Consider the following 12,587-nt stretch of genomic DNA (forward strand, 5'->3'; position numbering starts at 1 on the left):
CCGCGACGATGACCTCCAGGAATCTCACATCGATTAAAGTCTCTATCTTCCTCTCTCCCTCCCTGAGCCGGAATTAGCCAAGCAAAACCCATCCTTAACCCCTTTTTTTCTCCTCTTTTTTTTCTTCTTTACAGCATCAGGAGGGAGAGCAAAGGATAAACAGAGATATAGGGTGGAAAAAAAAGCGACTTGCGGCTCCTGTTAATAAAAGTAGTGATGTTAAAAGAGGTGCCAAATCTGGTTCCTTGCACGTGTCTCAGTACTTCCGTCTTGAAAGAGTTTAAGTCGTAGGAAGGAGGATATGCAGTGAAGAGGAGGCAGCCACTCGTTCTCCTGACAATAAAGGGAAGGACAGGGAAGGGCAGGAAGGGAAGGGAAGAGGAAAAAAAGTAAGGGTAGGTAAAGGAATGGAAACGAAGGGAAGGGTAAAGAAAGCATGGGGAGGAAAGGGAAAGGAAAGGAAGCTAGGGTAAGAAATAAAGAGAAAGAAAGGGAAAGGAAAGGAAAGGAAAAGGAGAATCAAGAGGAGCAAGGAAAATGGAAGGGGATGAAAGGAAAGGAAAAGCAGTGAGGGAAATGAAAGTATGGGACGGCAAAGGGAAGGAAAAGGAAGAAGGGAAGGGAAGGGAACACATGGGAGAACAAACAAAACGATTTACTCTCCGTCTTCCTTTTGGGGCAGAATAAACCAAGCAAGACTCAACCTGCTGTCAGTCTCTCTTCTCCGGGTGGCTGTGGGAGGGAAGGGAAAGGACGGGCAGGGCAAGGTGGCTGGGAGGAAAGGGGAAAGGGCAGGCAAAGGAAGGGAGTCATCAGAGGGAACACAACGCGGCTCCGTGCACGCAACTCTCGCCCTCACGATTCAGTAGTTCGACGCGACGTATCTTCAGGGCAAGAAACGACGCTGAAAACCAATCCCCGACGTGTCTTGCGGGCCGTGACCTCCGCCTCAAGGCTGCGGCGGATCACATCTCAGCGGGGCACTAGTTTTTCCTGTCACGGTGCAGCGGAAAGGGGAGTTTTATACGGGTTATTTTTTCTTATCGACTCCATAAAACTGAATGGTTTACTAGGCAGCTGATGTGTGTTTTAAGAGCGGGTCATTTCATACAGGCGGTTCGATTATCCTTGTAACGGTGCAGTGGGGAGGTAAGGTTTATATTTAGGTTGTGTTATTTGTTTCAATGTCTCCATAAAAAAAAACGCTTTAACTCGATAACTGCGGGGGTCATGTTTCTTAAAGGCCCCTCTAAGCGAGAAAAAAAGAGAAAAAAATCATCACTCACGCAAACCATTTCATAATATATATCAACACATTTCTGATCAGTTTATGCATCATCTATTTTTTGGGGTTTATGTCATAGCAAAAACTTGGCCTGTCGCTGGTACACGGTAAAGCCACAAATTTGGTCCGTCGCTGGTACCGGGTTAATAGACAGCTGATGTGTTAACAGCGGGTCACCTCATACAGGGATTTTGATTTCTCATTCAACGGTGCAGCGGGAAAGTAAGGCTTATAGTGGTTGTGCTCTTTGTTTGAGGCAGTATCCTAAGAACCCGGTGCTGCGTGTACACGGGTGACAAATATTAAGACAGTTTAGCTCACATCCGGGTTTTCAGTTCATTTGGTGTGGCGTTATTAATTAATAATGCCGTTATTTTAATTTTAGTATCATTAGTTTTCTAATTCGACGCCTTCTGAGTGAACACCGGTGACAAGTATTATCATAACACCGGTAGGCCTCCTTCATGGGCTTTGATTTCTCCTGGCGGGATGAAACGACAAGGTCAAGTACAACATTTTTTTTTTATAATTATTAAAACATTTGTAACCCAGCGCATTCTGAGTGTGTACAGGTGACGTTTTGATCAGCAATTCAGGTGACACTTGGGCTCCTTACGATTTCTTTTTTCGGCATGCACTGAAAAAGTAAGTTGTGTTATTATCATATTTATTTGTCATTTTGTAATCCGACGCTTCAAAGCAACAGATGGCATGTTAATCAGTCACTTCATATAGAGACTGGTTTGATTTTTCGTGATGCAACAGAAAGATAACTATCCTTATTTGTCATAATTATATTCTCTTTGGAGCTCGATGACTTAATAAGTGTAATTTAATGGCTTATGTATGTATACGAGTTAATCACAAGCTCTCCCTTCCTTCTCCATTCTTTTGTGGTTGGTTCCAACAATACCAGTGTGCCAGACCCGGTCCCTTTACAAGTTCTCTAGGATCTAATTTTACGGCTTAATAGCTACATCCAACATATCAAAACAGTTAATAATAATGTGGCGCAAAGAGGCAAAGATAAACACGTGGAAGTGAAGTATAGGCAATTCAACGACGTCGAAAAAAAGTATTGGAAGCTGCAGTTGGTTTCGGAGTTGATAATGACTGACATCTTACTAAGGAGAGCTTGGAATTAGTAAAGCGACCTTGGTGTCTGCTCGAGTACGGCTGATGGGCGGTGTTCACGGTGCCTCGGCCCGTCCCCGCTGGCTTGTCTGACTTCACTGAAAAATTCCGTTCACTACGTTTTTGCGCGAAGCTGAAAAATTTCTCTCGCCATCACTGCAGCGGCGCCGTAAATATCTGTGAGCCGTGACTCCTCCTCCTCCTCCTCCTCCTCCTCCTCCTCCTCCTCTCCGCCTCTCGAGTTTCCCTCATCCACACATTCGCGTAACCTTAATTTTCCACGGCATTTTTTTTTTTTTTACAAATTCTCAGAGGCAATTATTTTACCGGACTTAAAATTTCTCAATTCATTTTTCTTCGTCGGATTAATAATATTCCGCGAACACGAGAATATGACTAAAAGAGCCTAGCAAATTCTTCTTCTTCGACACGACTTCCATCACCACCACCACCACCACCACCACCATCACCCTCCCCCCCATCCCCCTACTTCCAGCATCACAACCCTGACCACCAAAACCACCACTATTTCCAACACGTTCACCACACCTCCCACACAACCCCCAGAATTAGCACTATAACCCTCCTACCAGACACCTCAATCACCATTATAAACTACAACTACCAATATATTCACCACTACTACCATTGCCTAACTCCTAATAACACCACCACCATCACCAATACCACTACTGACACCACCACCACCACTACTACTATCGAAATCTACTTCACTTAAGCCTCAGTCACCATCACCACCATCAGTACCATTAGCCCCGATCACCATCACCACCACCCACCAGTCTAGCCCCAATCATCACTACCACCACCACCACGACCACCACTTCTATCATCACCTCCCCAACTCTTAACTTTAACCACTACCACCACCACCACCACCACCTACCATCACCACCTATAAGAATGCCATGTCTTTCAGCCCAACCATCGACCCAACCAAGCAACCAGCCCGAGTGTCCCTCCGACTAGCGGCCGCCGGTGAATGGTCGGCGCCCGCTCAGGCCTGTCTGGCATAAAGTAAGAAATTAATGGGACAGCGAAGAAAAAAAAAGAATATAAATGCACAATCTTTTCTCTGCCTCTTGATTAACGTTACTTTTGTTGCTTTATCTTGTTTTCTTTTTTTTTTTTGCCGCTGAAGTTAAGTCACACCTGGACATAGCGAGAAGAGGAACCTGAAGCCACGTCATTACCGCCACCTTTTAACCCCCCAAGACGACACACCTTTATTGCAGGCACTCCACTCGCACCACCCAGCCAGCCACACCTCTGCCACAACCATGAAACCATACCACATACCCTTACTGCAGACACTCACACTACTCGGCCACACCAGCCAGCCACATCTCTATATCATACTCAGGAGTCACACACCACACACCCTTATTGCAGGCACTCACACCACTCAATCATCTAGCCACACCTCTGCCACAGCCATGAAGCCACACCACCACGTTACTGTCCCATCCAAGGTCTATTCAAAGTCTATTCAAGATCTATCCGCACACAGCCACACCACAGCTACGAAGCCACACCACATACGATGCTGTTTATTCTCCACACAGCCACACCTCACTGCCACAGCCACGAAGCCACATCACACACAGTCACAGCTCTTTGCCACGGCCACGGACTACACATCACACGACGCTTTTCCACGGTCACGTCACGCAGGCTAAGGCAGTTGAGTGCACTGTGATACGTAGATGCCTAGGGGTAGAATATCAGTACAATGAGAGAAAAAATCAGAGGAATTATAGAAATATATTAAATTTCAATCCCACTTAATTAAATCTCTCACATACACCCAGCAATCATTCAAACACAACAGAGAGAAATAGTATAGGTGTGTGTGTGTGTGTGTGTGTTACTTATAAGTAGGGCGAGCCGCGGGTTGCCGTAACACTACCCTCACACAGCCACATCTCACTGCCACAGCCTCGAGCCACACCTCACACGTCGCTGTTCCACCATCACACCACACCTCACTGCCACAGCCCTGAAGCAACACCACACACGATGCTATTCTATCCTCACACAGCCACCAGCCACACCTCACACGTCACTTCTCTACTCTCACACAACCACACCTCACACGTCACTTCTCTACTCTCACACAGCCACACCTCACTGCCACAGCTCGAAGTCACACCACACACGACGCTGTTCTGCCCTCACACAGCCACACCTCACCGCCACAGCTCGAAGTCACACCACACACGACGCTGTTCTACCCTCACATAGCCACACCTCACCGCCACAGCCATGAAGACACAACACACACGACGCTGTTCTACTCTCACACAGCCACACCTATACCACAGCCACGAAGACACACCACACACGACGCTGTTCTACCCTCACACAGCCACACCTCATTGCCACAGCTTGAAGCCACACCACACACGACGCTGTTCTACCCTCACACAGCCACATCTCTCGCACAGCTTCGAGGCCACACCACACACGTTGCTGTTAATTCTACTCACACACAGCCTTACCGCCCCCCAAACACACCATTTTCTAGTCAACCACCCAGCCACACCACACTACCACAACCCCGAAGCCACACCACACAGCCGTTTGACATTATAAACATCACCATCCAGCCAGCCACATCTCACCACCAAGACCATATGAAGCCACACCACACCCACCACTGATTTCGTCCCCTCCCTCCCCCTTCCACATAACATACACCCACCACCCACCCGGACCTCCTCCACCCTCCACCTTCACCACCAAACAATATTATGGGTTCTCTGCGTCCCGCCTCGTTCTCCGCCTCGAGATAATGAAGTGTGTGTGTAGTCGATGATCCGGAGGCTGATGAAGAAATTGCCGGAATGTCTATAGTTTCTGGTGTAATTGCCGTCTGGATCTGGCAGCGACCTCTCACTCCTCACTGGGGGCATTAAACACACGAGCGCTGAGACGTTAATTTCCAGCTTGACGGGGACAATGAGGGGGTCTTGGGAGCTTCGGGGGGAGGGAGGGAGGAAAGGAGGGAGTGTGTGAGGAAGGAGGCAGTTAAGGGAGGGATGAGTCAAGGGAACTGAGGAACGGAAGAATGAATGCATGTGAACCAGAGACTGACCAACTGATATTTTCGTGTGACTTTTTGAGGAAGGGGAAAAAAAGGAGGCAAGAGGTTGAGGGTGGATGAAGAAAGGGAGCGAAAAAGTAATAAGAACATGAGAGAAAGGAGTTAATGCAAAGAAACCAGGAAACAACCGATTTCTCTCCTTCTCATGGGGCGCTTATGTGAAGGCAAAGCGAGATAGGGTCAGGGCTCACGGTGAAGGGAAAAGGGAGACATGGAAGGGTTTAATCAAAGGAACCGAAGAATGAAAGATTGAATGAAAAGAAACCAGGAACAGACCGACCTCTCTCCTCCTTTATGGTGCTATGTGAAGGGCAAGCGAGGTAAGGTCGGAGCTCACTCTGAAGGAAAGGAAGGGAAGCAGGGAGGGAGACGAGGAATGGTTTAATTAAGGGAACCAAAGAATGAAAGAATGAATGGGAGGAAACAGATACCGACCGACTTCTCGCTTTCTCTTCCTACGGTGCTTATGTGAAGTAAAGGCGAGGCAAGGACGGGGCTTATTGGTAGGAAGAAGAGAGGGAGGAAGGCAAGAAATCGTTTAATCAAGAGAACATAAGAATAGAAGAATGGATACGAGGAGACCAGGAATAGACCGACTTCTCTCCTCCTCTTATGGTGCTTATGTGAAAGGAGAGAGGTGAAAGGAAGGAGGAAAGGGAGGCAAGAAATGGTTTAATAAGAGGACCCAAAGAATGAAAGAACGCAAAGGGAACAGAGACCGACCATATGTGAATCAGGTGAAGGGAGAGGAAGGCAAGGTAGGCAAAGGGCATAAAAGGTAAGACCGAGTGTAAAGCTTGAAGAATATGAATGCATAGGGACCTCACGAACTCCTCTTCTTCAGGCGCCACGGGGAAGGGAAAGCCAGGTAAGCAAGCGAGGCCACAGAGGGCGTGACCGGCCAAGAGCAAGGTCAGGAGATATGCTCATCCAGGCCCTGACCTTTGCCTCCGCCGGCCCGTATTAGGAAGGCGCGCGGGGTGAAGGTTAAATTGTATGGCTCCAGCGTCTCTTCGTCCGGTCCCCCGTTCGTTAGCCGCCTTCCCCCTCCTCGCGTGTCCCAGCCCATTAATTGTGAAGTGGTGGTTGTCGTCGCTGTCTGTCCTGTCCTGTCCGTGGTAACACACACACACACATACACACACCTCAGCCCACCCTACCACCTTGTCTCCACTGCCCCCATTCACCCTACCACATGCTGCTACTCCACATTGCCCCCATAACACCCCTCCATCCCTACCCAATACCTCTCCAACTCCCCTCACACACCACATACCCTTCTCCTCCTCTTCCACTCAGTACCCACCACCACCTTCACCACCACGCCCAGAGTCTTGAAAGCTCCACCTGCCTACCCACCCTCTCCCCGTGGCATCCCCTTCCTCTTCCCAGCCCTCCACCTCCTCCACCCTCACCACCACGCCCAGAATCTTTTGAACGCTCCACCTGCCCACCCACCCACTCCCTTGACCTCCAAACACGCCGCCCCGCCCCGCCCCGCCCACGGTATGACGGGGCGGCAACTCAGCCAGGCTCGCTCTTTTCATACCCGCGTCTGTCAGGGAGGCAAGACGGCCCCTGCGGCGGCGCGGCCTTGTGCTGGTTGCTGCTGCTGCTCCTACCCTGACTTGGCGGCTCCTGGGTAATGGTGGTGGTGGTGGTAGTGGTGATGGTGGTGGTGATGGTGTGATGAAGGTTAGAAATGGTGATGATTATGATTAGATGTTGCTAGGGTGGAAAATGGTAATGGTGATGATGATGATGGTGGTGATAGTGGTGGTGGTGTAACAGTGGTGATGATGACGTGAGGGGATTACGAGTGATGATGATGATGATTAGATGTTGGTAAGTAGGAAAATAATAAATACTGACAATAATAATAATAATAATAATAATAATGATAATAATAATAATAATGATGATGATGATGATGGTGATGGTGATGATACAAGGATGCACCAGACGGCTTACACAGGGCAGCAACTCGGTCGATAATGGTATAATGATGATGATGATGATGATGACAGACACAGTGATAATGAAATACCACGGCCGGGCATCGAACTGTTTACTCTCTGTTCTTCTGCATCTGTTCCTCTTCATCTTTCCACTCCGCCACTCTATTCAGCTCCATCTCTCCACTTTTTCACTATTCCACTCTACCACCCAATATCTCTCCACTTATTCATTTCTCCCCAACCTGTTTCGTCTCTATTTTTTTTCACCACTCCACTCCTCCCTGCTCCACTTTTCCACTCGTCCTCTCTATTATGTGACGTCTTCTGCAACATCACCCTCGCTGAAATCAACAACAACAACAACAATAACAACAACGTATGAAAAAGAGGAAGAAGAAAAAGAAGAAAAGAGAAGATAAAGTAGTAAGGGACGGAGATAATGATAATGAAAACAACCACCACCACCACCACCACCACTACCACCACCACCACCAACAACAACAACAACAACAACATGAGCAACACGGACGGCCAATAAATGCGTCACGTGCGTTGCCCCAAGACATCCCCAGAAGGCACCTCGCCCCCCCCTCCCCTTCCTCCCCTCCCCTCTCCCCCTCCTCTTCCCCTCCCTTCCACCCCTTCCACCCCTTCCTCCCCGACACAAACCCCTCATCATTAGCTGCTCCTTCTTTACCTCTCCATTTTATTCCACTCCACTCCATTCCACTCTGTTAATTCTCCTCCGTTCTGCCTTCCACTTCGTCCATCGCTCTCTCTCTCTCTCTCTCTCTCTCTCTCTCTCTCTGCCTCCACTTTTCACTACACTACCCTCCTTTCCTCTCCATCTTTCCACTCCTCCACTCTATTCCATTCCAACTCTCCACTTTTCACTATTCCACTCTACCACCCAACATCTCTCCACTTATTAGTTTCTCCCCATCCTGTTTCGTCTCTACTTTTTTTCACTACTCCACTCACTCCTGCTCCACCTTTCCACTCGTCAACTATACCAGCCTTTCATCTCTCCATTTTTTCATTTATCCACATCTCCACCCGTTCACTCGTCACCTCCTCCACTCTTCCTACCTCTAACCACCTCTCTCCCACCTTAAAACGTTCTACCTCTCCACTACATACCTTCACTAACCTCTCCACACACACATTTATTCACTATTCCAATCTTCCACTTCAATACCTTCTCTTCCACCCAGTCTTCCACCCAATCCTCCCATATCTTCACCCTATCACACCTCCGCCACATGTCATCTCAACCGCATTCATTCCAATCACTTCCCTCCATGCCTCCATTCCCTCCACCCCTCAAAGCCACCTGTCTCCATCCCCTCCCCCTTCCCCCCTCTCCCCCTTCCCTCCCCCTTCCAGACACGCAGGACGCTGGACACGGCCGCTCCAGATGCTCCCTTCGGCGACCCTCATTAACGTTAGGGAAGCTTTTTTTTTATTCTCCCTTCTAGGTGTGTGTGAGGGGGAAGGGTGGGTGGGGGGTGGGGGTTCATGTGTATGGGAGGGGGAGGGGGGTTCGTGTGTGTGTGTGTGTGTGTGTGTGTGTGTGTGTGTGTGTGTGTGTGTGTGTGTGTGTGTGTGTAGTATGAATGAAATAAATAAGTAAAATAAATAAATAAGAGCGAAAAACGTGACATTACCGAAAATATCTTGAGAAATCAGTCAGTCAGTCAGTACAAAAAAATAGTAAACGTAAATAATAATAAAAATAAAACATGGAAATTTGTGTAAATATAAACAAAGAGGATGAAAACAAACATATCCATCAATCAAACACTCAAATAGGGAAGAAAATGCATCACAAACAACAATAATGGAAAACAACAACAACGCCGGTACCATCACCACCACCACCACCAACAACAACAACAACAACAACACATCATTATCACAACGACGTCTTGAACCGAGAAAAAACAACAAAACAAAACACAAAAACAAAAAATAAGCCAAGACAAAAACTTACCAATACAAAAAAACAATCGAAGAAAAAAAAAACGACTAACTGGCATCTCCGGCTCTTCGCTCAGACCACCCGCGACTCCGTGCCTCGTGGGGAAGGGGGGAGGAGGAGGAGGAGGAGGAGGGGAATGAGTAGGGGAGGGAGGAACGGTGATGGTGGGGAGAAGAAAGAGGAGGGGGCCAAATAAGAGGATGGAGGGGTAGAGAGGAAGGGGTAAGAGGTAGAGTAGAAGGAGGGGTAAGGTATAGGGAAGAAGAGTGGATAGAGAAGAAAAGGGAAAGGAGAAACTAAAGGGAGAATAGGGAGATAGGGACGTAGCAGAAGGATGGGAGAAGGAGAGATGAAGGGCAGAGGAGAGGAAGAAAGGTAAAGAAAACGAGAGAAGGCAAAGGAGAAAGGAAGGGGAAGAGAAGGTAGGGAGAGAACAGGAAAGAAGGGAGAGAGATGGAGGAAGATAATAAGGGAGGATGAGGGGTGGGCATAGTAAGGAAGGAGAGAAAAGAGAAGGGAAAGAGAGGGATAGGAATGAGGGGCCAGTGAAGAACAAGAGCAGGGTAGGATAGGAAGGAAGGGAGAAATGTAGGGATGGGAGGGAGATGCAAAAAAAAAAGGGAAGGAGAGCAGGGCGAGTTAAAGGGAGGAGGAATGGGATAAGAGGAAAGAGAAGGGAAGAAGAGAATGGGAAGGGAGAGAAGAGAAAGGGAGCAAAAAGGGAGAATGAGAGGGAGAACCAAGACGGGAAGGGAAGCGGAGGAAGGGAGGAAGGGGGAAGTGGAGGAGTTGAGGGCACGAGGAGTAGAGGAAGGGATGGGGTAGGAGGGGGAAGTGGAGGAGTTGAGGGCACGAGGAGTAGAGGAAGGGATGGGGTAGGAAGGGGATGGGGAGGGGGTATTAAGGGGGAAGGTGGAGGAGGGGGGGAGGGGCTGCATTCTTGGCCAATATTCCGCCTCGCGTCAATATTATTTACATTTTTCGTTAAGGTCGACTAACTATCGCATGGCCTCGAGCCGTGGTGGAGGGGGAAGGGGGGAAGGGACGGGATGATGGCGGGACGGAATGGTGGAGGGAGGGGAAGATCGGAGGAGGAGGTAGGAAGGATGACTAGTTGGAGGAGAGGGATGGGTAGGAAGGAAGGGAGAGAGAGGATGGCGGGTTGTTGCAGTGAAGGGAAGGGATGGATAGGAACGGAGAGGATAGGTAAGGAAGGAAGGAAGAAAGGGAGAAGAAAGATAAGGGGAGGGAGAGGCAAGTTGGGAAGGAATGGGTAGGAGTGAAGGAAGAAGAGATTTAAAGGGAGGAATGGGCATAAAATAATGGAAGGGGAAGGGAAGGAGTAAGATGAAAGGGGCATTTTGGGTAGGGTTGAGGTGAGGAGTGGGGGGGGGGGGGAAGGGGGAACAGTGAGTTGAAATGGGGATGGATGGTGAAAAAGTGATGGATGACGGAGATGGGGACGTAGGAGGATGAAGGGATGAAGGATGCCTGCTGGGTGAAAGAGGCGATGAGTGATAAAGTTCCTGGGTGATGCGGATGCTGGTGGGTGATGAGAGGACCAAAGGGTGACAGGGATACGGATGACGACGAAAGGTGGGTGGTTGGGTGGTGGCAGTGGATGACAGGTGACGCTTGTGGATGACGCGGTTGCTGTGACTGTCGTGGCGAATGATGACGACGATGAAGGGTGAGGAGGAGGAGGAACTGACGGGTGACTACGACAACTAGGAGTGACAGAAGCTCGCTCTTTCTTCCCCACACAAAGCTGCCCCGTTCATGGTTGACTGGTTGGCAGGCTGGCTGGTTGACTGTCTGGCTGGTTGACTGTCTGGCTTGTTGTCTGGTTGGCTAATTGTCTGGCTGGTTGGTTGGCTGACTGGTTGGGTAGGTGGGTGAGTGGGTGGATGGTTGGGTGGGTGGCTGACTGGCTGGTTGGCTGTCTGGCTGGCTGGGTGAGTGGGTGAGTGGGTGGCTGGTTGGGTGGGTGACTGACTGGCTGGTTGGCTGTCTGGCTGGCGGCTGAAACGCTGTCGGCCAATCCTCGCAAGAAACCGTCCTTTTTTCCCCCCGAACACGGCCGTGGCTGCCGAATCTGTCTTCCCGCCGCGAAAAACCCTCCCGACACCTCCTGACCCGCCCCGAACCTGCCTCCGATCGCTAAAAGTGTCCCGGAGCCTCGAAATCGCTCGGAAAACAAAAGAAAACCAAAAAAAGTGGGACAAACCAGACGAGTTATACACAAAAATAAAATACTCCAAAATATTTAGCCGCGATACCAGCCCCAAATTATAGCTGACACGCTTCGTCTCGCCGCGAGGGAGTGTGAAGGGGAGAGGAAAGGAGGGATAGAGAGAGAGAGAGAGAGAGGGAGAGAGAGAGGAATGGAGGGAAGGAGAAAAGAGGGAGTAATGACGATGATCAGAAGACGAGGAAAACAGAAGAGCATCGCAACGCATCGCATCGCATCGCATCGGAGGTTGGGGCCAGGACAGGACGTGGCTGCGCAGATTAATAACAACAAAAATTGAGACCAAACGAACAACAACAGCCCCCCCCCCCCCACCCACCCATGGACCCCCTTCCCCCCAGGCCTCCGCTCTGATGATCCTTCTCACCGATAACAATTAGCGCTGATTAGGAGGCGAGTTATAGATGACGATAATGATGATGGTGATGGTGATGGTGATGACAGCCCGGAGTCACGACGCTTGACCGCCCCGCCTCATCACCCATCACCCAGTAACCCCCCCCCTCACCCCCCCCATCCCCCGTCCCCCGTCGCCCCCCCCCCCCCACACACACACACCCAGTCCCCGTTCAGGCCATGCTCGTCCCTCATTCCATCTCCCAGCGTCCGTTCCTCACTCACTCATCTTCAAAGGGTAATAGCCACGGGAGCGGAGGAAGGCCAAGGGGGCAGGAGGGAGGGGAAGGGGAAGGGTGAGGATGAAGAAGAAGGGCTTGTTATCACACCTCCCAATAGTGCTGCTCGATCGTAACATCCCCTTCAAGAATAAAACATAATTCCCTTCTCTGATAAAGCAACAAAACACCCCATAAACAGCTCCTCCCTTCCATCTTATCTGCGTCGCAAAAACC

At 49.6% G+C, this 12,587-nt stretch overlaps 1 protein-coding gene across 1 annotated transcript in view; it reads left to right on the forward strand.

Moving 5' to 3' along the window:
• LOC126998718 (histidine-rich glycoprotein-like) overlaps positions 1 to 5,103 on the forward strand; it is a 7,033-nt gene extending 1,930 nt beyond the window's left edge. Inside the window, exons 2-5 of the mRNA XM_050860707.1 lie at positions 3,676 to 3,912; positions 4,379 to 4,501; positions 4,561 to 4,791; positions 5,020 to 5,103. Coding sequence (XP_050716664.1) covers positions 3,676 to 3,912; positions 4,379 to 4,501; positions 4,561 to 4,791; positions 5,020 to 5,103 — 675 coding nt within the window. The remainder of the gene's footprint in view (positions 1 to 3,675; positions 3,913 to 4,378; positions 4,502 to 4,560; positions 4,792 to 5,019) is intronic.
• The last annotated feature ends 7,484 nt before the right edge of the window (positions 5,104 to 12,587 follow it).

This window comes from Eriocheir sinensis, chromosome 15, assembly GCF_024679095.1.
Source record: "Eriocheir sinensis breed Jianghai 21 chromosome 15, ASM2467909v1, whole genome shotgun sequence".
In the NCBI taxonomy this organism is placed as follows: Eukaryota; Metazoa; Arthropoda; class Malacostraca; order Decapoda; family Varunidae; genus Eriocheir; species Eriocheir sinensis.